Source organism: Eptatretus burgeri, chromosome 3, assembly GCF_056783735.1.
Source record: "Eptatretus burgeri isolate ZD-2024b chromosome 3, Ebu_testis_v1, whole genome shotgun sequence".
Classification (NCBI taxonomy): Eukaryota; Metazoa; Chordata; class Myxini; order Myxiniformes; family Myxinidae; genus Eptatretus; species Eptatretus burgeri.
The window spans coordinates 101791974-101819135 of NC_140963.1; the positions used below are offsets into that span (position 1 = coordinate 101791974).

The 27162-nt window shown below is 46.0% G+C and overlaps 1 protein-coding gene across 1 annotated transcript in view; it reads right to left on the reverse strand.

Annotated features, from left to right (window-relative positions):
- The window catches only part of UBR3 (ubiquitin protein ligase E3 component n-recognin 3), a 226773-nt gene that overhangs the window by 176462 nt on the left and 23149 nt on the right, over nucleotides 1-27162 (reverse strand). The window contains exons 5-6 of the mRNA XM_085872189.1: nucleotides 17951-18075; nucleotides 6169-6385 (exon numbers count right to left, since the gene is read on the reverse strand). Coding sequence (XP_085728315.1) covers nucleotides 6169-6385; nucleotides 17951-18075 — 342 coding nt within the window. The remainder of the gene's footprint in view (nucleotides 1-6168; nucleotides 6386-17950; nucleotides 18076-27162) is intronic.

The window sequence follows — 27162 nt, forward strand, 5'->3', positions numbered from 1 at the left end:
CCACAACGCCGCTTCACAACAACAACCACCAACCACAACGCCGCTTCACAACAACAACCACCAACCACAACGCCGCTTCACAACAACAACCACCAACCACAACGCCGCTTCACAACAACCACCAACCACAACGCCGCTTCCCAACAACCACCAACCACAACGCCGCTACACATCAACAACCACCAACCACAACGCCGCTTCACAACAACAACCACCAACCACAACGCCGCTTCACAACAACAACCACCAACCACAACACCGCTTCACCACAACCGCCACGACCTTTACCGTCACAACTCGCCACCATCGCATCCACACCATCTCGCGCCACTCGTGGGCACCGATACTGGACTCGTGCAGGGCGCGCACCGAGCAGCGTATTCAAAAACATCACGGACTTTCCGCAGAAAACGGATCAAAAACAACTCACACCCACTTTTGTTCCGTCCAATCGGAGAGCGTGGGCGATTTGGCCCCGCCTCCAGGGCGTTGGAGGGCGGTCGCTATATGCAAATTCATGGATCAAAAAGCATTCACGCCCACTTTTCCTCGGTCCAATGGGGAGTCGGTTAGAGAGGTGAAGGGTCGGAGGCAGAGGGTCAAAGGTGAAGGAGCGAAGCCACGGGGCTTATATAAACGGCTGCGTTCGTCAGTCAAGGCAGTTCAGTTGTGAGGAGTTCAAGAGAGTCGTCGGTGGAGCTGGAAAGAAGTGGGAGAAGTCAAGAGTGAAGAGTTGGGACGAGCCAAGAGAGGAGACGGAGAGGGCGAGTAGACAGAGCTGTGGAGAGGTGGCGGCGGCGAAGGCAGACGAGGGGGTGCTCGCGTCGGTGCCGGGAGCTGCAGAGGGAGAGGCCAGCAACGCGACCGAGGTCGAGGAGGAGACGCTCGCCGCGGGACCCGAGACAGGGTGATATCCTCCTTCCCCGAGCATCAGCAACCCCCTCCTGTTTCCCCCCGCGCTGAGATAGTGCGACAAAGGGGGCCCCTTTCCCCCCCTACCAGAAACTGTCCGCGAGGCCCGCGGAGTTGAGGCACCACCGCCACTTCGCGTCTCATCATCAGACGGGTAGGCCCGACCCGGTCTCGGCCCCAGGCCCGCCTCATCCTTGAGGGTGGTTCTTTTTCTTTTGTTTTGGGTACATGTGTTGTCGGCGCCGTCTGTGAAGTAAAATTGTATAAGTGTTGCCGTGTGCTCTGTAGTCGGATAGATCTGCATTGTTGCATTTGCTTTTTGTGTCATATTGCATTGTCTTCTTCTTTTACATGTGCTTTTGGTGGAATTGTATATGTGTGCTTTCCGTTCATCGCGAAATAAATGTGCTTCATGTTGAACTGTTTTCCCGCTTCGCTTCGTCTTTTCTTTCATTGAATCTCCATCTTGCTTCACGTAAAAGGTTGGTCGTGGGCTAAAACGCCCGATAATTAATCGAACCGTCGAGGCCGACGAATAACACCGCTCGGTTATCCCGATAGCACGGAACGGGTCGCTTAAAGTGGCCCGTGTCCGAAGTCGACCTGCGGCGAGGTGCGATCGCCCGGTCTACCCTCCGTGTGGGTACTTAGGTAGGTCGAATTTGGCGAGCAACCCTATCCCACGCGGGGGCCGATTGGCACGATCGTGGTGAGACCGAAAGGTCCACCCGTGACTAGTTCCCGGCGTTAGTCCGAGAGGGTCACGACTGGATTGTCCGTCCGGTGGGCGACGTGCCGTGATTCGAGTTACGTGGCCGTCCGCACGCCGGCGGGCGCGAATCCGCAACAATATATATATATATATATATATATATATATATATATATATATATATATATATATATATATATATATATATATATATATATATATATATATATATATATATTGTGACGTCCACGGGACTTGAACAGTCCCGCCAACGTAGAATGAGCCGAAACGATGGAGGCGATTTATTTGTTTATAACCCAAACATGGCGGTTCTAATCGCTCTACCGCAAACGGGACGAGGAAGGTGGCACGAGTCACTTTTCACTGAGTTGATGATGTTTATTCCTTTTTATTATTACTAGAAATAACAAGACTCGGCAAGAAGAGGGATCCGGGGCGATTCGACGGGATGGTGTGGGATCGGGCGTGGGGAAAAACACAGACAATTCCAATGAATAAAGAGATCTCAAACCTTCTAAGGCGCCAAGCACACACACACACACACACACACACACACACACACACACACACACACACACACACACACACACACACACACACACACACACACACACACACACACACACACACACACACACACACACAAAACGTAGCTATCTCTGGTGGTCAGGCTGGACCGTGGTGTGGACGCAACTGTCCCTGGATCGGCGCCAGACGAGCCGGCCTTGCTCTCGCCAGGGGGGGCAGGAGAAACCGCGGTGCTGTCGACCTCCTGGTCCTGGCCCAAGTCCGCCCACAGCCGCCAGGGAACCAGCTCCGGCGCCAAGCCGCGAGCAGGAGAGGGAGGCAGGTCCGCCCGCCACCCGACCCCGTACTCCGAGTCAGCAGAACCCCAGAGCCAACCAAAGTGAGGCACGAGGCTCGGCAAGGCTCCCAGACACGATCAAGAACACGATCGACTCAGCCCAACAACCAGGACGCTCTCTGCCGCCACAGCTTCCACACCAAAAAAACACAATCGTTTGGTTGTAATCTTCTTCTTCTTCCTTTTCGACCCCGAACAGAACCTTTTTATCCTTCGTCCTCGTCACTCCCTATCGAGCCGTTTATTGACCCACCGCCATCGCCTTCCGCCAATCGTGATCACAGGGCGGAGCCATCCGCTGCACTGTCCTGTGACGTCACGGCCAATCTTCAGAGAATACCAAAAGGGGTTTACGCAGACACACTTACCCTATCCCGTGTCCCTATCTAATTACGTGACAATTATCATCTCCCCCCTTGAAGAAATGAACATTTACTAGACAACTTATCACCACTGAATTACTACTTATTACATCGAGATCCTGGTAAACTCAAACAGCATGGCATACCTAATTAAACATCCTAATTACCCTTTGAATGTATACCCCCCCCCTCAAACGTAACAATATATATATTGTTACGGATTCGCGCCCGCCGGCGTGCTGACGGCCACGTAACTCGAATCGCGGCACGTCGCCCACCGGACGGACAATCCAGTCGTGACCCTCTCGGACTAACGCCGGGAACCAGTCACGGGTGGACCTTTCGGTCTCACCGCGATCGAGCCAATCGGCCCCCGCGTGGGAGAGGGTTGCTCGCCAAATTCGACCTACCTAAGTACCCACACGGAGGGTAGACCGGGCGATCGCACCTCGCCGCAGGTCGACTTCGGACACGGGCCACTTAAGCGACCCGTTCCGTACTATCGGGATAACCGAGCGGTGTTATCGTCGGCCTCGACGGTACGATTAATTATCGGGCGTATTCAGCCCACTACCAACCCTTTACGTGAAGCAAGATGAGGATTCAATGAGGGAAATGAAGAAGCGAAGCGGGAAACAGTTCAACATAAAGCACATTTATTCGCGATGAACGGAAAGCACACATATACAATTCCACCAAAAGCACATAGAAAAGAAGAGAAACACAATGCAATTTTACACAAAAAGCAAATGTAAAAGCGAAGACACAATGCAGAGCTAATACCGACTACCGAGCACACGGCAACACTTATACAATTCTACTTTACAGACGGCGCCGACAACACATACCCAAAACCAAGAAAAAGAACACCCTCAAGGATGAGGCGGGCCTGAGGCCGAGACCGGGTCGGGCCTACCCGTCTGGTGATGAGACGCGGAGCGGCGATGGTGCCTCAACTCCGCGGGCCTCGCGGACAGTGTCTGGTAGGGGGTGGGAAAAGGGGCCCCCTTGGTCGCACTATCTCAGCGCGGGGGGAAACAGGAGGGGGTTGCTGATGCTCGGGGAAAGGAGGATTTTCACTCTGTCTCGAGTCCCGCGACGAGCGTCTCCACCTCGACCAGGTCGTGCCGTCGGCCTCCCTGGTGTGCAGCTCCCGGCACGACACGAGCACCCCCTCGTCTGCCTTCGCCGCCTCTCCACAGCTCCGTCCTCTTCGCTCCGACTCCAACGCACACGACGACGACGACGACCAACAACTTCTTCTTCTTCTTCTTCCCAACTCCACCGACTGCGAAGTCTTAACTCAACCCTACTGCCGAACGCGGTCGCTTATATAAGCCCCGTGGCTTCGCCTTTGACCCCCTGCCTTCGACCTTTCACCTCGCTCCCCATTGGCCCGAGAAAAAGTGGGCGTGAATGCATTTTGATCCATGAATTTGCATATAGCGACCGCCCTCCAACGCCCTGGAGGCGGGGCCAAATCGCCCCTCGCTCACCGATTGGACGGAACAAAAGTGGGCGTGTGTCGTTTTTGATCCGTTTTTGGAGCGGAAAATCCGTGGTTTTGTACACGCTGTTCGGCGCGCGCCCTGCACGAGTCCAATACCGGTACCCACAAGCGGCGCAAGAACGGTGGCGATGCGACGGTTGCGAGGTGTGACGGGAAAGGTCGTGGCTGTTGTGGTGAAGCGGCGTTGTGGTGGGTGGTTGATGTTGTGACGACTGGTGAGACGCGGTTGGCGGTGGTAACAATGGCGGTTGGTCCAAAATAAAGATAGTAAAAGAAAAACGGCTATCCTGAAGAGTCGCAGCACGCATGAATGACATGTATTCCCACTAGACAACGGGTTTGGGCCTAACTACACATATACTTACCGAGATATCTCACCTAAGGGACCAAAACGAGTATGTCTGTTTATATGTATGTATATATATATATATATATATATATATATATATATATATATATATATATATATATATATATATATATATATATATATATATATATATATATATATATATATATATACCATAACCCTGTCTCGTAAGAGGCGACCAGGGTTGCGTCAGGAAGGGCATCCGGCGTAAAACCTGTGCCAAATCATTATGCGGATCATAATTGATGATCCGCTGTGGCGACCCCTAACGGGAGCAGCCAGAAGAAGAAGAAGAAGAAGAAATATATATATATATATATATATATATATATATATATATATATATATATATATATATATATATATATATATATATATATATATATATATATATATATATATATATATATATATATATATATATACACACACACACAGTCATGCGCCACTTAACGACGGCGATACGTTCTGAGAAATGCGTCGTTAAGCGATGTCGTCATTGTTCGAACATCATAGCGTACTTACACAAACCTCGATGGAAAAGACAACTACACACCTTGGCTAGATGGTGTAGCCTATTGCTCCTCGGCTCCAAACCTGTACAACATGTTACTGTACTGAATACTGTCGGCAATTGTAATACACATCCAAGAGAGATGGAAGACGCGTTAGTTTTACCTTTGTGCTGGTCATGACAGCCATGTGTGTTAGCGGCTGCTTACAATCTCCTCTCGCATCGATTATAGAAAGGCGAATAAATAGCGTTTGGATTTTATAAATACGTAATCATTGCATCGATGTTATAATTTACAAATGAATAAACGAGCACCTGTCAATTGTGTGATATATTTTCGGAGCAGTGCGATTGTTTTCGCAACATAAAAAGCTTCACTAAAAATAAATTTGTGTTTTAATTTCGACTGCAAAAACAACGATTTATTCGCGTAATTCTTCAATTCAAAGGTATTAATTGCTGGAAGGTAAACGTGGAAACATTGGTTCAGTTTGAAAGCTGATTTCCTTGAATCCCGATTTAGCACGACCCTGCTTTTTTCGCGATGACATTTTATGGACCTCAACGATCACATTATAACGGGGCCACACTGTCATTTATTATCACTATGAAGTATTATGTACTTTTATACGACTGGCAGCGCTACGACATCACTCGGTGATAGGACTTTTTCAGCTCCATTATAATCTTATGGAACCACCGTCGTATATGCGATCCGTCGTTGACCGCAACGTCGTAAAGCGGCACATGACTGTATATAGATATAGATATATATACAGTAGATCAACAGATGACTTGTTTTTGTTCAATATTCATTCCTTTATGATGATGCATAAAAAAGTGGAAATAATGATGATGCATATGAAGGAATAGTGGTAAAAACGAATTTGTAATGCAACACACCCTTGAGCAGACAAGTTGTGACCATTCCCAACAAGATATGGACCATGATCTCGAGAAGGTGGCACTCATCTAGCACCTGCGCAACGAGCTCTTCACTGCTGAACAGCTGCACGCTGATATGCACAATGCGGTTTGACAGGGTGTCTGCCTCATGGCTGTGCATCAGTGTGTGCATGACGAATGAGTAGTGCTGGACAAACGTCTTGATGAACGCCACCTGCAAAGGCAAAGCAATAGAAAATTTACAGGTAGGCACTAGCGTGAACGACAAAACATGCTCACACCAGAAAAAAGCTATAAAATTGAAAGCATCAATGGAGGAAACCCTGGTAGATTTAAAGGGGAAACCAAAACGCTCAGACCACCTCGATGCTAATCTATGCCTTGATACCCTACAAAATGGATATGATGTGTCATTTTCTGATTTCCGATTTATAAAGTGGGTAATTTTTCAAGTTACAGACAAAATATTTTTCTTCTTCTGCTGGATTAGCTGTGACGTCTCACCATGAAGGTGAGAGCCACTTCCGCATTGTTTACGGGTAACATGGCCAGCTGTTCGAATAGGAAATAATTTTTGAATATGCTGAGTGCAGAGTGCAGGTGTCATTAGTGGTTGCAATACAAATTGAGATCGTTTCATGCTACACCAATGGCCGACACACCCTATGTTTGCCAGCAATTGGCCGAGGTTTGTCCAAAATACTCGCGTGTGGATCGGGCCTACAAATGTTTGCTTTTGTGCTCGGAACATGTTACAGAGCACCGTTATGAAACAACGGAGATGGCAAGATCTTGTGGTTATCCGCCACGATTGAGAGAGGATGCCATCCCCCATGATCAAGCATAAGAAACAGCCATCGCTCAAAACTGTAACACCAACTCCACCCAGCTACCGGCACATGTACACAGAAAATTTGAGCAGTGAATCAAACACCTATTGTCATTGCCTGGCAGTTACTACAAGAGCACCTGAAAATAATTATCTATTATCAACACAAATTTCTACAAATCAAATGAACCACCATCTATATATTGGAGGGATAGTGGAGAGAAAGTATGCATCATCATCTACTACTCCGAGAGGATTTGAATGAGGGCGTTAAAACTTTCAGGGTTGTTTTCTCAGCATTTTCAATGAACAGAACCATCTCCCCCCTCCACCATCACCCCACAATACACACCACCATCCCACCCCCCCACCACCATCCCAGACCCCACCCCCTACACCTTCCTTCTCTCCACAATCTCCATCCACTGGTGAGGGATATCGACACCTCACGGACAAGATGGTGGGACACAGCACGAACACAAATGACATCCGGGAAAAGTATAAAACGGGATGATGCCATAACAAGACACCTGGTCAGGCTGCAACAATGAGGCAAAGTATTAGTCACCGATTTTGTCCACGAAGTCCGAGGGTGCTGGGCAGTGCCTGTGCTGTTGGGTGATGATGGGTATTTCTGCTCAAGTAATAGATAAACCGATTTATCAATTCAAAAATCATTCCCTTATAAACCGTTAATTGAATGGAAAATCAAACCAAAACGAGCTGAAGTTATCATGTGACCAGTGTTTTCATCTTCACAAACACTTCTGCCTTCTTCCTCTGATTCGCTCACACATGGCTCAAAACGATTCGGCTACACAATTTCCCCGAAAGCATTTCCATCAATAATTTTGTCTCCAATCGTTTCTTCAAAATTCCACTGATCAGTCTCAACATTTTGAGAACCATCAGCGTTACTCATGACAGTGGAATCGGTATCGGAATCCGAGCTCGAAATGCACTTTTGCTTTGTACAGCCGCCGTTCAGATCAAGGTGAGTTCATAATGTGACATCGTTGGCAAAATCGAAAATGGACATTCTTGGGGGGGGTTGTTTTTTTTTTTTTCAAAAATTTCACATTTTTTTCCCTTCAAATTAAATGGTGATTAATGATTCTCAATGATTTGCAGACAAAAAAAACCCAAAAAAACATTGCATTTCAGTTCCCCTTGAAGGAGAAAACAATTAAGGTTGTGGAGGCTCATACCCTTGAAGGAGCATCGGGCTGCTCATAACAAGTCATGAACATTTCCATGGCCAATGACAAACCTTGTCCAGGTTGCCACTTCGTTATAGGATGTGGAAATGTCTGCTGAGCGACATGGGAATCGAACCACCAGCGAGGTCAATTCAGCTAGACTTTACCAATTCCACCTAAAACGCTGCTCACAAATACCTTGGCAAGCAGTAACAAAAAAAAAAGAAAAAAAAATACTTTATTCATTTTCTTTCAAGGTTTCAATCATGAAAACTTGCAGCAGATTGCACCGCACGCTTTCCACTTTTAATGCCAACTTAGTCCAACCACCATCCCATAACGCGATGATCCTTTCAAGCATCCAAAAAGGTTGGTTTCATAGCACCTGAGTCACGATAGTCCCCTGCAACCTAACTGGTTGTAATAATCATTTTAAAACCTGTACATGAACGAGTCCATTCCCAATGAAAGTTCATTAATTTTCTTAAGTTCATTCAACAAGTTCATTAATTTTTCAAAATCATTTTAATCAATAGCTTTATTTATCTCCCATATAAGCTGCAGCATTAGGAAATGAGTATTTAGCAGCACAATGTGTATGGGCGGTCTCAACAAGGCGGCTTGAATATTGGAGTTCAAGTCCGAAATAGCAAATAATACACGCGTTAAGCACATAACAGGGATGGCTGTATGAGTATAGTCACGGAAGTGAGCAAGGCTCGGAACACCAGTGCGATACAGCAAGGCACAGTGTGTCGCTGCATCCCTTTGCCCCACACATTTTAAGGGGAGCCAATGCAATCCCCTGCAGTATTGTACAAAAATATAGAGAGATGGATGGAAGCCAGCCAAACTGTTACGAGGCCTTTTGAAACGAGCCTCTAAAATTCATAACATTCGCTCATCTTTTGGGAAAAGGTACAGGTTTTTATTTTGATTTGCTCAGTTTTCTCATTTGAATAACACCCCCCCCCCCCCACCTTCCCCAACGACCCATATATGAGGCATTCTTGTTGAGACATCTCTTCTCCTTCGAGGTAAACAACCTCAAAATGAGATCAATAACTTCTGTGCATTCTGTCATCTCCTGTTCCTTCACGTTGATCATGGCGGCCAAAAAAAAAATTAACTTCATTGCAACGTTATTCGGCTTGCCCACTCCCAAATGGATTTTAATCGGTCTGTGTCAGTCGGCGAATGTGCGAGTCCGCACGCATATATCTATTTTGATATAGATTGTTCATTAGCCGAACCCATTCCAAAAATAACCGGAGGGGAGTTCAAAATCACTTTCGGTGCCAACAAGTGTGCGAGCCAACATGCTTATCCACATCAATATAGATCGTTAATTCTCAGATCTTCTGCAGTCTATAAAACATCGGCATGGCAGTGCATTGTTAAAAGGTTTTGTCTTTAAACCTCTGCCCACCGAAGGTGAACAAAGGTTTTCACCCCAATCTGGCTGTGTTTGTTACTTGTGAAAATCGAATATTTTTCACATTCTTATATTGGTTGGTCACGTGCATTGTTCTGTCTGGTTTTATGTCAATTGCCTACAGGTCACAGTTTTAGTACGATCTTCACAAAACTTCACCACCAGGTAGAGTTGGTCATAAGCAAGAAGCCTATCGATTTTGAGGTCCAAAGATAAAAAGGTCAACACAGGATAACTTTGTCAATTTTTTTTAATCCTCAATTTCCATCCGATTAGCTTGAAATTTGAAGAGGATTTGCATATCAAGTCACTGAAGTCAACCACAAATTATTTTTGAGGTCAACATAGGCCAAAAGGTCAACAACTTAGGTGAGATTGATAAAATCCTCAATTTTCACCCCCATTCACTTGAAATTTGAAGAGGATTTGCAGACCATGTCGCTGAATTAAACAACCAATTATTTTTCAGGTCAACCTCGGCCAAAATGTCAACAGAGACCAAAAGGTCAACAGACCCCTCCCTCTCAAAGCAACCATCACACACTTCCCCCAGACCTTTCTCAAAAACTCCCCCTCACCTTTCTCCCTCAACTCTCCCCACTCAACCTTCTCCCTCCATTCACTCCACTTCACCCACCCTTCTCAAAGTTGCCCCCCCTCACATCGACAAAGCTGCTTCCTTCCCCTTCCCTCCCTCCTCCATCTCATCACTCGAACGCCTAAATCCTCGACTGCCTTCTGACCCCTCTCTTATTACTCCCCACTATACCTCAACCCAGCACCACAGAACCTTTTCTCCTCCTCATCCAGCCCCTCCCCTAGTTCTTCTGCAATCCCCCACACTCTTTCAACAACTCTCCTTACCTCCCCCCCCCACCTCCTCCCTGTCTGACCCTCCCCCTCCCCTGCACCCAAAGCCTCCTCTCCTCCCTCTTCATTAACAGTGTAGACCTCAAATATCTGTGGCCTTTGCTCAAACCTAACAGATCTTTCCATACAGGTTGCCACTGACAAACCAGAGATAATCTGCCTAACAGAAACTTTCCTCCCACAAGACGTCTCTGACTCCGGAGTAACTCCCTCCTGAGAGGGACTCTGGACAGAACTGAGCCTCGTCTGAGTGAAGAAGTTGCTCTCTTCAAAGACACTATTCCTCACTCTCCATTCACTGTGCTCACTCCCCCACACCCCCAGGAACACCTCTGGCTGTGGCTCCCCCTCCACTCTCACCTCATGTCTTTGTACCATCCACCAAACAGTGATGACTCCATTTACACCTCACTATCCAAAAACATGGACCAACTTCTATCCTCTCTTCCGAACTCTCTCTTCCTCATATGTGGTGACTTCAATTGTCATCATGCCAGTTGGCTCGGTGTGGATACCTCTCTCACCTACCATGGCACTTCAGCAAAAGACTTCTGCAACTCATTGGGACTGACTCAATCTGTCAACTTCCTGACCCGGATCTCAACCAACGGGTACTCCATCTCTGCTGGATCTGATTTTTTCAGATTTTTAATTTCCATGAAAATATCTGCTGTTCTTCCTCCACTCCAATCGGTTCTTCTGACCACGTGCTTGTCAAAGTGGACATCTCTCTGGCTATTATTAGAGAACCACCTCAGCGCCGTCGAGTTTGGCATTTTCCTCCGGCTGACTGGCAGGGTCTCCAAGCAGTCATCAAACTTCCAGACTGGTCTCCCATTGCTAATTTCTCCAACATCAACTCGTCCTGGGAATTCTTTCAAATAAAAACTTTCTCTCCCTCATGCACAGATTCATCCCCTCCCGTTTTCAGTTGTCCTCCCCTTCCTCCCGCCCCATGGTTCACTGAAGCTTGTGGCGAGGCAGTTATCCTGAAAAAAGCTTGCCTTTTACCTTATGGAGAGCAAACCCAACTGAGGGTAATCTCAGTTCCTTCCATAAAGCTCGGAACAAATTAGTGTCTACCCTCAAGAGAGCAAGAAAACAACATCTTTCGAATCTCAAGTCTGAACTATCAAACCTCTCTCGCTCCTCAAAATCCTGATGGCATCAAATCAAATCTGTTTCTGGTGTATGTTCCCCCTCTTTTGCCTCCCTTACGTCAAATGCCTGCACTGCTGATACCGCACGTGAAAAGGCTGAATGCCTAAACTCGGTGTTTACATCTAAATCTTGTGTCCGAAACCAAATCGCTCCTGTACCCACCTTACCCAGTCACACCTAACTGTCCCTGGACTCTGTGTCCTTTTCATCTGACAAAGTGGAGAGGTTGCTATCAAACCTCAACTCAGATTCTGCAACCGATCCAGGCGGCATCAGCCCACGTGTCCTCAAAACTTGCTCCTCTGCTCTTGCTCACCCTCTCATTTGCTCAAGGTCATCTGCCATCCACTTGGAAATCAGCAAGCATTACCGCCCTGCATAAAAAGGTGCAAAAACAGATCCCTGCAACTACAGACCAATCAGCCTTCTCCCAATCATCAGCAAGGTTATACAATCCATTATCACTTCAGACATTAAATCCTTCCTCTTCTCCAATGGCTTGATTTCTGATCATCAATTTGGTTTCAGACCAGGTCACTCTACCCTGGATATGCTGCTTCTTCTCTCCCAACAATGGATGGAGGCACTCAATGCCAGATATGAAATCAGAGCCAATCCCTAGAACAGTGGTTCTCAACCTTTTTTGCCCCATGCACCCTTTTCACCATATGTAAGAATGTCATCCCTCCCTTTCCAAGATTGTCTGACTCAAAAGGTGCATTTCAAATAATATGCATATAATATTGAAAATCTTTTATTTTTTCTCTATTAGTACATATACATTTACTAGGATTATTTTAATAGTGGAGTTTTACAAATTTAATAGCAATAGAAAATGCTGATGGATTTTAAAGCTTGAATAAAAGTAGTTTTTTTAATATTCATAACTAATTACTTAACAGACTAAAGTTACTGAAGCATACTTCAATAAACAAAAACTTCAATAGAATGACAGGGTATTGCAATTAATTGTATTTTGATAAAGATTACAGTCAATGAGAAACCTGTGATTGTTTTTTCTTCCCCAATTCTTGGATATGCAGAGGAGTGCTTGAACGCAGGGCACAACGCAGATCATTTTCAACCTCCAATCTACTTCGTTTTCATTTGCAACTGAGTTGAAAAGCCTGATTCACAAAGATATGTCGACACAAATGGAAGAAATGCATGGATAGCTCTTTCTGCCACTATTGGGTAGGAATCACACATCGAGGGCCAAAATTCTGCGATTGATTTCTCATCAAACATATCTCTTGCTCCTGAATCAGTCTTCAGCACCAGAAATTCATCTTGACAATCAGGAACTTTTTCAACTGACAATTTAAATGGATTTCACACTAAATCAAACTCATCACCATGTTCAGGAAAATATCAGCTGAATTAATTTTCCAGTGCTGTGAAATGCTGCAAAATTTCATTTTTTTTTAAATTCTGGAAGCACTTGGTCTTCACCACCAGCAACAAGAATTGATAAGAGTTTCTCAAACATTGCAACATTTTTGAGCTTGACCATTGTCAAGCTTGCTCATGAAAGCTTTCAAGGAATCCATGAATTTTATGATGTTTGTATTCCTTCCTTGCATCTGAAGATTCCATTTATTCAGATGCTCAAAAATGTCAACCAAATAGGCAAGGCACATGATCCATTCCTCATCATCCAGCCAGGCAAAAAATTCCATCTTACCCTGAACTTCAAAAAATAATTTGAGCTCCCCTCAAGCTCAAATACATGTTCGGTTACATTTCCTCTTGAAAGCTATCAAATATTTGTGTGGAAAATAAGCAAATCATGGCCTTCATCCATGTCAATACATAACTGTTTGAAAAGTCATGAGTTGAGAGCTCCTCCTTTGACAAAATTCACAATTTGAATTGTTTGATCCAAAACCTTCCCTAGTGGAGCTGGAATGTTTTTGAGGCCAGTGCCTGACGATGGATCATACAATGAATGCCTTTCACTTTTGGAGCTCACTTTTTCACACAAACTTGAAATCCAGATTTTGTCCCCAACGTAGCTGGTGCTCCATCTGTTAGTGGTGCACCCACAGACATTATCCCACAAAAGATTTTCTGCTTCAAAGGATGAAACCTTTTCCAAAATATCTGACGCCTTGGTAGTTGTTTTAAGAGGAGAACAAAAGAGAACAAAGTAGAATTGCAGTTTTAGAAAGATCAATATTCCAACAGTTTGAGTCTGTCAATCTGTGGTTCCAATTCCCCCCTGAAACCCTAAAATTCCCCCCGGGGGGGGGGGAATTCCCCCCTGGTTGAGAACCCCTGCCCTCGACATATTATATCGTGTGCTTTTGGCACAGTCTGGTACCCTGCCCTGCTCACCAAACTCTCTTCCTGCGTCTTTCCAAGGCCATCTCCACTCATGGCTCGCAGACTTCTTCCGTCACAGCCAACGTGTGGCCCTAAATAGAGTTCTCTCATCCCCTCTTCCTGTCCAGGCTGGAGTTCCTCAAGGCAGCATTCTGGGTGCTGTTCTTTTTCTGGTTTTCATCAATGATCTCTTTGGCTCTCTGGAAAATCCTCTTTATCACTTTGCTGATGACTCCACCCTCTGCTGTACCATCTGTCATCCCTCACACCAGCAAGCAGCAGCTTCTTTGCTCTCTGCAGATCTGGATAAAATCACAAACTGGTCCAACACGTGAAACATGTCTTTCAATCCTGACAAATCTCACACTCTCACTATGTCTCTCCGAAAGGACCGTTTAGAACCTCCCCCCACCCCTGCCCCCAACCCATCTACTTTCTCAACTATCCTCTGGAAGAAGTCCTTTTATACAAGCTTCTGGGTCTCACTATCTGCCATGATCTTTCCTTGGAAAGCCACATTTCCAACCTGGCCTCAAAAGCCAGTCGCCGACTGGGAATCCTCTGTTGTGCAAAGTCCTTACTCGGCCCACCTGAGCTCCTGACCACAAACAAAGCTTTTGTCCACAGCCTGGTGGAGTACTGCTCTCCCCTCTGGGCTGGTGCTCCTGACTCCCACCTGTCTCAGCTTCACACTGTGGAAACCAAGGCATTTAGGATCATTGATATCTCCCGCGGTGAGGCTGAGTCTTTGGGTCTCTCACTCTCTCACCGCAGACAGGTCGGTGGTCTTTCTGTCTTCCACAGTCTCCTCTCCAGTCTTGCACCCCGTGCTATGCCTGCGATTTCCCCCCAGATTTGGACAAAACTTGGTGGACACGTTGGGCATGTGACAAGGACAGATTTATTCAATTTTGGTGACTATCCGAATCCGGCTCCAGATCCGAGATTTTTTTTTTATTATTCATTCTTCACCATTATGCCTGCTGTTCGCTTAATGGTTCGGGTGGCGGGCTTTGGATCCTCGGGTCCTGAATTCAAATCCCGCTCAGCTGTTGAATTAATACCAGGTGGGGTGAACTCGGCCTGTCATCCTTCCGAGGTCGGCAAAATGAGTGCCAGCATGCTGGTATACTGTGGCGGAGTGGCGACCCATCCATGATTGCGCCCAATAGCCAAGGAGACTGCTTAAGCAGCACTAACGCTCTGCACAGAGTATGGTCCCAATCTCCTCCTTCACCATTGAGTGATAGGACTACAACCGATGTATAGCACGACATCTCTAGAAGTGTTGGACCTATTCAGACAAAATAAATAAATAAATAAAACTTGGTTGACACGTTGGATGTGTGACAAGGACGAATTAATTCTATTTTGGCGATGATCTGATTCCAGATATGGGCGGAGGCATGCGCTCTACCGAGTGTTCTAGTTAAAGTACTGTTTTCAGTTTGACCTCTAAATATAATAGGCGACCTGCCACAATGTAATTGGGTCAAAATTTGCAAACAAATAAAATATAATTTCTGAGATGGAGATACATTTTTAGCTCTGCTGAAAAAAATGCTTCAAAACTGATGCTAAATATATGATGATTGTGAGCAATTCTCAATTTAATTGCAAATGTGTTGGGAGTTGTCAGAAATACAAAACTATGAAATGGAGCGTAAAAGATAATCTGCCGATTGTGCTCAGTTCAAACTCGCTTTGAAAAAAATAAGCGTTCAAAATGGAAATATCCTGACAAACTTTTGTAAATGTGTGCATTGGACTTTGTCCAAGTTTCCAAATATTTCTTTGGAAAAGCTTACACCAATTATAGAAATTAATTATCACGGAAGGATGACTACTGGATGTACATTTTTGCAATTTCTCAATTGAAACTAATTTTACATGAATACAGTGCATTTTTGGAATGTGCCTGACCACCTTGATGCACCCCCATCCCTTCTTGGCACCCCGACTCCTCGTGCCCCATGATACAACCCCAGCCAAAAATAACATTAATTTCCTGCAGTAATTCTCTGCAGACTACTATAGTATATGAGAGTACAACTCTCATTTACTATATTTCTAACTGTCACATTTTTGCCTGGGAAACATCTGGTTTGAACACCGATTACGAGGAAAACAATTCCAAGTACTCAATGCAGCAGTGCTACCTCAGAATGAGGCAATGGTCCGCATCATTCTGTGCCAGTATTCCTGAACAGCGAATGTTGATTCGACGATTAATCAAGTCGCTGCTCAGGAAGGCTGACATAATTCTTTGCAACAAGTTGGCTTTGTTTACGGGATTCATAACACTGATAATGGCTTAGCAACTCAATTAATATTCATGTAGCTACCTCGAAAGGATTTTTGATGGCGTTTGCTTTCTGGCGAAATACGATAAGTAGATGTCTAATCTGCGGAAAGTAGCAAGCAATCATTTCCTTGGTCACTTTTCGGGCAGACTTTTCATCATGCCCCTCCTGAAATCGATAAATCAAAAAGACACAATGTTGATGAACATGCATGGCGATCAAACTTGCATGTGCAGAAAGGAGAGGACTTTAACCATTCAAAACTACAACAACAAAGACCTGAAAAGGCTACTTCTGCCCATGACTTGCATCTTTACCTGTAATGGGAAAATGCTCCATGCCAGATCGGATATCGGACTATCTGACTGACATTACGTGGTGATCTGTGTCATTGAAGCATGGTTCAAAAAAATAAGTGATCTGGTAGCCAAGCACCAGAAAAAAAAAAATTAGATAAGGATGAGCAGAACAATAATTTAACTGGCCCACAAACAAAAGTAACTTTCATTGATTGGAGTCATGCTCTGCTACTACTGCTCTACTTCCGCAAAAAAGCAATCATGGAACTCAGTTGTGTAATTCCAGAGGAAGTGCTCGACAGAATGGTGCCGGTAAAATGCACTTGCTTTTGAGCTGTCGAGTTTTAGGTTTGACCATCGATCAGACTACAAACTAAACTGCAGGATTGGTGCTTCACAGGCAGGGTGTTACACCTTGCAGTAAGCAATCCCTCTCTGCGATGGATATTAGGCTCGGGAGCTGTCTGCTCGCATGAGGTGGTGGACGTTAGAGAACCCATTATGTCTTTAGCAAAGAGTAGGCGAGTTATCGCCAGTACTCCCAGCCAAATTACAAATTCATGCCCTAAAGTGCAGGGGCACTGCATTAACTACACAGCCACGCTGCAGTGGTGATGCAACCGGCGGAGAGATTTTGCAATTTAATGTACGTCCAATAGGTGTACACAAACAGTGGCCGCTGAATGTGACCAACTCATCATACTGTGGAACTAGTGTGATTAATTTGTTTGTCAAGTGTGTGCCTACTCCTCTCCTCTCCTCCCACTCTCCAGACAAAAATGGCAGACTTTTTTTTTATTACTGTCAATTCCATTTACAATCCTTTCCACCCTATATATTTTATTACTCTATCGCTTCTGCTAAGTTTTGAAACAATCAAAATTGTTTTTCATAAAATTACTATAAATCGACAAGCCTGTCTGCGACACGTCATGAGAGCCGCTTAACACTACTACGGTACTCAATTTGTAACATGATGGAAATGAGAAACTTAGATGCACTTTTTAGATCTACAGTACACAAATTGAATATTAAATATATTGCCTTTAATCAATGAGCTTCCATAATATGAAGCATTTCTGAAACATTTGCTGCATTTTTTGTGATACTGCACACTTTCCAGTAATCCAGCACTTTGGATGGCCGGCCACACGTTGTGCAGTATTTATATGGTCATCGTTATTTGTCTTGGAGCAAGGAGTGTGATAACTGTCACACATCATCATTTCACATGAGCAAGTAAAAGTTTATGATGAACAATCCAGTGGGATAGATAAAAGATTTTATCATTCCAAACCCTATATATTTACTTTAATTCATGAATGGTACTCTTAATGGCCAGCAGAAAAACCTCTCACCTTGTAATCCTGATGAGGCAGCATGTTTAGAAGCAGAGTAACCATCTTTTGGGGAAATTCATACTTGACTGTCCAGAAAAGCAACTCCTCCAGGAGGCAGTCATGTTTTAAGGAAGCATTCTGGTCTGGGCCAAGAAGAAGTGAGAGCCAAAGCAAAATCAGATGAGTAAGAGACAGATCCATAATTTGAGCTACCAAACAAATAGTATTCCAAATCAGACACAGTGAGGTTCAGAAAATGCTAATTTTTACAATTAAAAAAAAAAGAAAGCACAGGTGCAATAGTCAGACAAATAGGATATTTAGGCAGATTGCTTTTAATGGAATCTTCCATGTAGGATTGAGGTCAAAATGTGTATTCTTACCCTTTTCAGAGCAGTTCAAAAGCCGAAAAGACGACTAATATACCAATGGCATGAGGAAACACCCACAGGTTGGAAACAAGTGTGACTGGCTGGAAGCTACAGCATAAAGTACCGGCATGTGTACCTAGTTTTGGTGGTGCATAAACATTCCTGAATGGTTTGGGGCATCATACTTTTACACGCCTCATATCACGTGTGGGACAAGGTCATTTGTAGAATATCTGAAACTGTGACATAATACAACAGTTAAGAAAGAATAGTTACATTAGTACAAGACTGGGTGGCTTAATCGTCAGTACATCCACTCCGAGGGTCAGCGGTTTGAACCCGAATCTGGCAAAATCATACCAATGCCTGACCTAAAATGGTACAAGCTGCTTGCTTGCTCAATGCTCAGCAGTTAAAAAGGATAGAGCATGGACAAACAACCGTATGTTCGCAAACATTAGCCATTATAAGACATTGGCAGGCACGCAAGACATTGGCCATTATAAAGCTTGCAGTGTGAGTGCGAGACATTTTTAAGGATATCTCAAAGACTCAATAGCTCATTGGGCCGTCTCCGCATAAGTGATGAGATCCTCAGGATCAAGTCTCAGGTTAAGTCAGAATTTTTATTTTTCACACCAGACCCACGCAGGAATTTATTCCTGTTTATTAGGTTTTTATATATTTATTATATATATATTATATATATATATTATATATATATATTATATTATATATATATATATATATATATATATATATATATATATATATATATATATATATATATATATATATATATATATATATATATATATATATATATAGATGGTTGTGGGGGTGGATGTAACAATTTAAGAGAGTTAAGCATTGTGTGGAGTTGCATGGTCTGTGGGTGAGTATAAGCATCTCGATGTAACGAAGTTAGGGAATCTGTGAGCTCAAGTGGTACATGTCATCATACGAGGGGTGGTGCGGTGTTAATTCGCCGAGGGAATAAAAATAAGTCCCCCCCCCCCCCATGTGATTGCCCTCTGTGACTTTCTTTATGTTTTTTGTATTGCCAGCTCGGCAATGAAGCTGGGAAACGAGTCCCTGAAACCACAACAAACAGGAAGCCCTGCCTTCCCGAGTTTGGGGGCGAGCAGGCCACGCCCCAGAGGCGGAGGATATAGGGCGCATTGGAGAAGGCGTGGGAGGTTCCGACTGCATGGGAGAAAGGGGAGTGATCGAAGGCACAGGAGAGGCTGGCACATTGCACAGGGGGATTGAGAAAGGCTCCCGTCTGGTTCGGCAGAACACACACACATACACACGAGGTCGGTGTGAGGACCGCATGACGCAGGAGGCTCCTTTGAAAAGCGGAAGGCTGGGACATTCAGAGCCTTCCTGTGGAAAGCTGCTCGAGAAGCGCCATTTTGCGCGCGTGTGCCCTGCTACAAGAGAAGCGCCATTTTGCCTGCATGTGCATGTTTGTGGAAGCGCCTCCATTCTGGGTTTGAAGGGGCTCAGCTCTGGCCCAAGCTGAGTACCAGTATACTTAAAAGGAGGGAGGTTTTTTGTTCATTTCGGTCACCCCTTTGTCTATATTTGTGTCTGTGTGCGAGGCCTCAACAGAAGGAGTTATTTATTTATTATTGCTTTATTTCCTTTCACATTATTGTCTTTGTAAATATTTGTGTATGTTCATTAAATGTTTTCTTTTTGAAGAAACTACCCATGTAATTGTCATGGGTTTGTGGATTAAACCCCCTGTGTTGTCCTGGTGCAGTGCTCCTGTGACGTAATCCTCCACCCCTCCACTGTTGCCCTCCGCCATACCCTTTGAGCATGTGTTAAAATCTGTCGATCAACGCGTCCGCCTCATCTTAATAAAGACTGCTCGGCCATCCCGGGAAGTTGGTCAGTGTTAACCGCCCGACCCCGACAAATTTGGGTCGGGGGTTAACTTGGGCCGGCCACCCCACGATATTTGGGGTTCAGGAGTGGGATTCGAACCACGACCACCCCGCGACATTTTCTGTCAGGTCGTGGGATTCGAACCCCAGCACCCTAACGAAATTTGATCAGGTGTGTGGTATGCAAATCCCCACGCCATTCAGAAGTGGGGTGGGATTTTAGAATGCTTCAGACTGATCGACATTTGGAATCAGGAGTGTGAGATTCGAACCATGATCGACATTTGCTGATCAGGGCGTGGGATTTTAGAATCCATCGGGACTATGACATTTGCTTCTCCATTGCTCCTTTCTTTGCATTTGTCGACTCAGTGTAAATCTCATTACAAAAGTAAAAGACACGCAGAGCAAAATGACTGGACCACAACAAGAGCACTCTCCTTCAGGTTCAATTTTATTCTCTGCTTGCGAGTTCAAAAACTCAGACGTCTGCAGCCACCAGTTTATTCTCAAGTCTCTCACAATGAACTTGAGAGCCCCCATTTGTTGTGGAACTTTATTGGGTTCTATTTTATTCATTCTTACTTTTTAGTTAACCGTTTAACCGACCCGATACATTCACTTTCCACAACAACAACATTTCCACAAAGTACATGACATCAGAGAGTTTTATTACACTTGGTACTTGGCCAGTCCCAAGGAGTGCAACCCACTGAGATGGTATACATCCTCACAATTTGAGAGAGTGCAAGCATGTGAGGATGTATACCATCTCAGTGGGTTGCACTCCTTGGGACTGGCCAAGTACCAAGTATAATAAAACTCTGATTAATTCACTTTCCACAACGTGAAAGTACATTACATCAGAGAGTTTTTGACAGGATAGGTTAGCCGGACAAAGACAGAAAGGGGGTTAGGGAGACGAAATTATAAGAAAAAAATAATGATAATAAAGAAAGAGGGAACTAAATTTTGTTTTCTTGTTGCAAACTAAGGGAGTGGATATGGACAAAGACAGGCAAAGGCGATAGGCTGGGGGGAGACCGTAGGTTAGATCCGAGCCCGTTTTCGGAGCGGCCGGCACCTCCGCACTCCCTCCACAAACCTCACGGAACGAGAATAGAAGCCGGCCAGCTTCATATGCCGGCCTATTGTGCTACAGCTGCTGGTCCGCATTGCCTTGCCTGATTTGCCTGCCTTTGCCATAACACCATGCCTGCTAGCCCTTTTTGCATTGCCCCTGTGCAACCATATCCACCATGTGTGCCAGGACCATCCCAGTGTGTTTGCCAAGTCTTCCCTGCAGGTCCATTTCCATGAGCCAGAAACTGCATTGAGCAGCCTGGCCACCTCTTCTTGCATAAAGGCCACTTCAAATGGCCTGTGGGAGGGCGCATGGCCTGCAGTGTTTGGGTGAGTTGCCTCCAGCAGCTGGGGGTATGGAAAGAAAAAAAAAAAGAAGGTTCACTGAGACAACTAAAGGGGACCTTTTGAGCAGGCCTTGAGGACGACTGACCTTCAGCTGCTGTTCACTCACCCACACAAACAAACTGTTGACTTACTGTGCCTTCATCCCACAGATGACAGGTCCTGGGGCATGGTGAGTGTAAATAGTAGGTAAAATTGTAAATAAGATTAACCCACCTGTGTGTTTGTCTTAGCGCCGGTAATTTATTTAAGTCGTCTGTGTGAGTCTGTTAGTTAGTTACGCAGCGCACTAGGTTATTTATTTTTGGGACATGTATGAAAAATGTCGCACTCAGGGATCCGAAGGTAAAATGTACTCAGGGAAAACTTACACATGCTGGTCACACGCAAATTTGACGACTCGGGACGAGTCTGTAAAAAGGGGAGGGGGTAGTGTTACGAATCTGGAAGCTTACTGCACTCAGTATTCAGGTCCTTATAGAACAGTTATATCGGTAAGTGTGTGTTTATATACTGAACAAAAATATAAACGCACCAAGCGATTGTTACTATTTTACCTCAAACTCATTAATACTAAATCTTCACAACAATTTGGTTATAGAATCCATGACAATTGAGCATTAAATTTCAAAGAGTTCCTTGAGAATTCTGGCGACAGTCTTTGCGCTACAACAGCCGACACAACCGAGGTGTCACTGTCAGAGTTCACACAGTCAGTAGCGGGTGTGTCCACCGTTGGCGTCGCGCAGAGCGGTGCATCTCCGGCGCATGGAGATCACCAGATTATCGATGGTGGCCTGAGGGATGTTTTCCCATTCCTCCTGGAGAGCCACACGGAGCTGGCGGACGTTCTCTGGGACTGCGTAACGTTGTCGTACGCGTCGATCAAGAACGTCCCAAAGGTGCTCGAAGGGCGACATGTCGGAAGAATATGGAGGCCAGTCGAGGACATCAATGTCCTCCTCACCGAGGAAGTCCATGCAGATCCTGGCAACATGGGGGCGAGCATTCTCGTGCTGAAACGTCACATGGTGAAGGCGCACAAATGGCACGACGATGGGTCTGAGTATCTCGTCCCTGTACCGCTGCCCGTTCAAGTTGCCTTCAATGAAATGAAGCCGAGTGCGCTCTCCATAACACTGGCACCACCGTGTGACACCCGACGAAGGACATTGGCGTCAGTGTAGCGCTCCCCAGCCCGACGCCAGACGCGGAGTCCGCCATCAGCCCGATACAGCTGGAACCGCGACTCATCGGTGAACAGCACTCTCCTCCTTCGTGCGAGGGTCCAGCGCAAGTGAACATTGGCCCAGTTCAGTCGGGTCTGACGCCGGACTGCAGTGAGGTCAAGTCCCCGGTGTGGTCGGCGGGCTCGGAGGTTGGCCTCCCTCAAGCGGTTACGCACCGTCTGGGCTGAAATGCGCCTGTTATGCAGCCCGACAGTCTCATCGGCAGTCCTCGTGGCCGGTCGGAGTCGATCCCGGAGATGTTGCAGCCTCATGTGACGATCCTGACCGGCGGTGGTCACACGTGGTCGCCGGGCATGTGGGCGGTTCACGGTGCTTCCAGTCTCTCTGAGGCACGTTCTTAGGCGGCTAATGGTGGAGTGGTGGACATTGAAGTGTGCTGCAACGGCCCGTACTGACGTCCCAGCATTCAGCATGCCAATGGCGCGCTCCCTCAAGATTTGTGACATCTGTGGCATGTTGACATTTGGCACCAGTCCACATTTTGGGGAGGCATTTTATAGGGCAAGCTATAGGGAGTGTTTGTGTCCTGGTCACGCTCACTGACCATCACTCTGTCAAGCCCCATGGTGCTCATGGGAAGGATTACTCAACGTGTGAGTCCACACACTCAGGGTGGTCAATTTCAATGGGAACATGTCTTGAGCAAAACAAAGGAACCATTGCTCAAACATATCATCGGTTTGACCATTTTCCCATAATGGCAATCTTGACTTAGATATTTAGGTTGGTGCGTTTATATTTTTGTTCAGTATAGATAGAACCCGTCCCTAGTCGAATGGGAATTAAATGTTCGTGCGCTGCAGAGTTATTTTGATAGTCAGGGTTTTCTTTTACATTTTTACATCACCAACAACTACAACACCTTCGCTCCATCCTGACACCATAACGCTCGTGGTGGGCGGAGTTCAAGAGGACCTGGTGTCTCTCTCGCCCAATTCGGGGGATGCGAGCGAGGCTGCTGTCGGTCGGCCAATGAGCGCAGCCCATACAGGAAAATGTTATTCTCGCTGTTTGAGGGGCGGTCCACTGTGGCAGCCGCCATGCCCCCCCCCCAGTCCAATCAGCGGATTTCACACCCCTTTCGGCCAATCACGGGGCAATGAGCGCATTTTGGGTGCCAAAACCGTCCAGTGAGCAAGAGCGGGTCCATGGCAGGCAGCTCCTCCCCTCTGGAGAAGGGGTGAATATAAATAACAGTTCGGTGCGATCCGACAGAAGGGGTCGGAGTTGAGTTGGTTTGTGGTCTGCCGAATCGCCTGACCTTGTCTGCTGACGCTCGCTGCTTCGTTCGCGCTCGCGCTGGTTGACGTCCGCCCTTCAGCCTCTGTCCAGGGCACTCGGAGTGGCATCGTGGTTGTCGGGTCGGGAGAGAGGAGATTGGTCCCGTGTGCTCGAGCGCGTCTTCGGTCTAGTCTGCGTCTGGCTGCACCCCGCGCATCCGAGGCGTCTCGTCCGGCGCACTCAACAGAGGAGGTCACCTCGTCTGGCCTCCTCTGGATTCGGCTGCCCTGGTCCGTCCTTTGGCGACCGGAGCTCCGGGAAGGGGTGGACGTCCAGCCGCGCACTCTCGGCCAGGAAGCCAGCCGTCCTGACTCCCAGCCGAACTATCCTCCGCGGTTGGAGAGCTAAATAAAGACCGTTGAGGTCCATCTTCTTTTGGGAATTTGTGTGTGCGTGTGTGTGTCCTTGGGCCCCGTCTGTAAGTAGGAATTGGTAAGTGCCCTTTGCTGTTCATTATTTGCATTGCTTAGTCGGTTAAACGCTGCTCTTTGTGTGTTCCCTCTTGTAAATAAATATCGCCATTGTTAAATGTTTCAGCTCGTCCTTGTCCTTTCCTTCATTGGTTTGCCACGGTGCGTGTCGGTGGATTAAAAAGGCCATTGCTGTCGTAGTTGTGCATTTGGACTGACGGGACCTCGGTAACCATCCGCTCGGGTTACGCTCGGGTCGAGCACCGTAACGGTTCGTCCCGTTTGAGCTCCGTCGAGGGTGTGAATTCCCTGGTAGCTCTGCCCACGTGGGTAATTAGGTATTTTGAAGTTTGACAAATAACCCTGTCCCACGCGGTCGAATTATTGACGATTCACGGTCCTGTAAGGGACCTGTACCTTCTGAGTTATCAGAAAGGTACGATCTAGATTCCGGGTGTTCGGTGGAGCCAACTCCACTGCTCCATCTCGCGGTCGTGCTCGCCACCGATACCCGGCCCACAATATATATATATATATATATATATATATATATATATATATATATATATATATATATATATATATATATATATATATGTATATACATACATACAAACATACACACACGAGGTCTATCTAAAAAGTAACAGGACTGACTTCACAGAAATTTTATTCCAAAAAATATATTGAAATCACAGCTTCTCTTCTTCTTCTTTCGGCTGCTCCCGTTAGGGGTCGCCACAGCGGATCATCCGTATGATCCGCATTGTGATTTGGCACATGTTTTACGCCGGATGCCCTTCCTGACGCAACCCTGGTCGCCTCTTACGACACAGGGATAATTGAAATCACAGCTTGTCACCTTCAAAATAGTTTCCCTCCAGTCTCACACACATGTCCATCCTCTTCTTCCATGCTTCGATGCACCCCCGATGGCTTCTTCTGGAATCCTCCGGAGCTCCGTCATCACAGCCCTTTTGATGGCCTCCACATCAAGAAATCGGGTACCCTTGATCACCCCCTTGAGCTTGGGGAATGAGAAAATTTACAAGGGGGCAAGTCTGGCAAATATGGGAGTTGCTCCAGAGGTGGCACGTTCCTTTCCGCCAGAAACTGTCGGATGCTCAGGGCACTGTGAGCAGGGGCGTTGTCATGGTACAGCACCCAGGCGTTGTTCTCCCACAGATCCCTCTTGTCCCGGACTGATCTCATGAGGCGCCAGAGGATCTCCTTGTACACGTATTGATTCACTGTTTGACCCTGTGGTGGAAACTCGATGTGGATGATGCCTTTGATATCAAAAACCGTGATGAGCATCACCTTGACCTTCGACTTCGACATCCTTACTTTCTTTGGTCTTGGTGATGCTGGACTTTTCCACTGACGACTCTGCCATTTGGTCTCGGGATTGCATTCGCATATCCATGATTAATCACCAGTAATGACTCTCCAGAGCAGGTCTGGATCATCCTCGAGGTGCTCGATAATGTCTTGACAGACAGTGACTTTGCCGTTTATGGTCCTCGGACAACAGCTTGGGGACCATCTTTGCGCACACCTTGGGAATTTTGAGATTTTCAGTGATGATGCTCCAGACAGTGTCCTTGTTGATGGAAAGTTCCTCAGCAATCATCCGCACTGTGAGTCGACGATCTGCGCGCACCATCTGCGTCACACGCTTGATGTTGGCCGCCGTTCTGCTCGTTGAAGGTCTTCCAGACAGTGGATAGTCTTCAACCTCCTCCCGTCCCTCTTTGAAACTCTTGTGCCATTCAAATGCACGTGTACGTGACATCGTTTTTTCCCCGTAGACTTGCTGCAGCATTGCAAAGGATTCGGAAGGTGTTTTGCCAAGCTTGGCAAGAAACTTCAGATTGGCTCTCTGCTCATGACTCATAGTGCGATGACTCAGACGAGACAACGTGTAAAGCACGACCTGTAAAAAAAAAAAAAAATCACACAATGAGTGCAGTCAACCATCACAAATCATATATATTGCTGGAATGTTGTGAAAGACTGACGCAACCTGTTCATTCAAGTTGTGGAAGTGGAGCACACTGCAGGCTCAGTCCCGTTACTTTTTAGGCGGACCTCGTATATGTGACTTGTTCCCCACATGACCTTTTTGTTTGTTATAAAATTCCATACTACCAAATTACCCCAAAATTTGCTGTACAATACCACATTTCGTCTCCGACTGGTTTCACCGAAAGGGACTATAGGTTTGCTTTCCATCTGTCTGTCCCACCTGTAGTTTTTCAGACTTTTTTTCCCCATTCCCTTTAACATATTCAACTGAAAATTTGTGCCTGGCTTTGTTATGGTGAGATACAGAACAAGTTCGAGTTTCAGGGCATTTCATCAATTTTTCACTTATGCCCTTTTTGGACTTAAAAATATCACATTGGAAGGGGATGTGTATTGCAAAGCAATTCTCTCTTTTGTTGTAACATGCGGTCGGTCAACGTCACAATAAAATATTGCAATTCCTAATCAAATTGATGTTCACACAAGAACGGTGATTGAGTGTCGTATGTCAGGTGCCCCCCTCGGCGAGGAGAGGGGCGGAGCTTGCCTTATGCCTAACCCCTT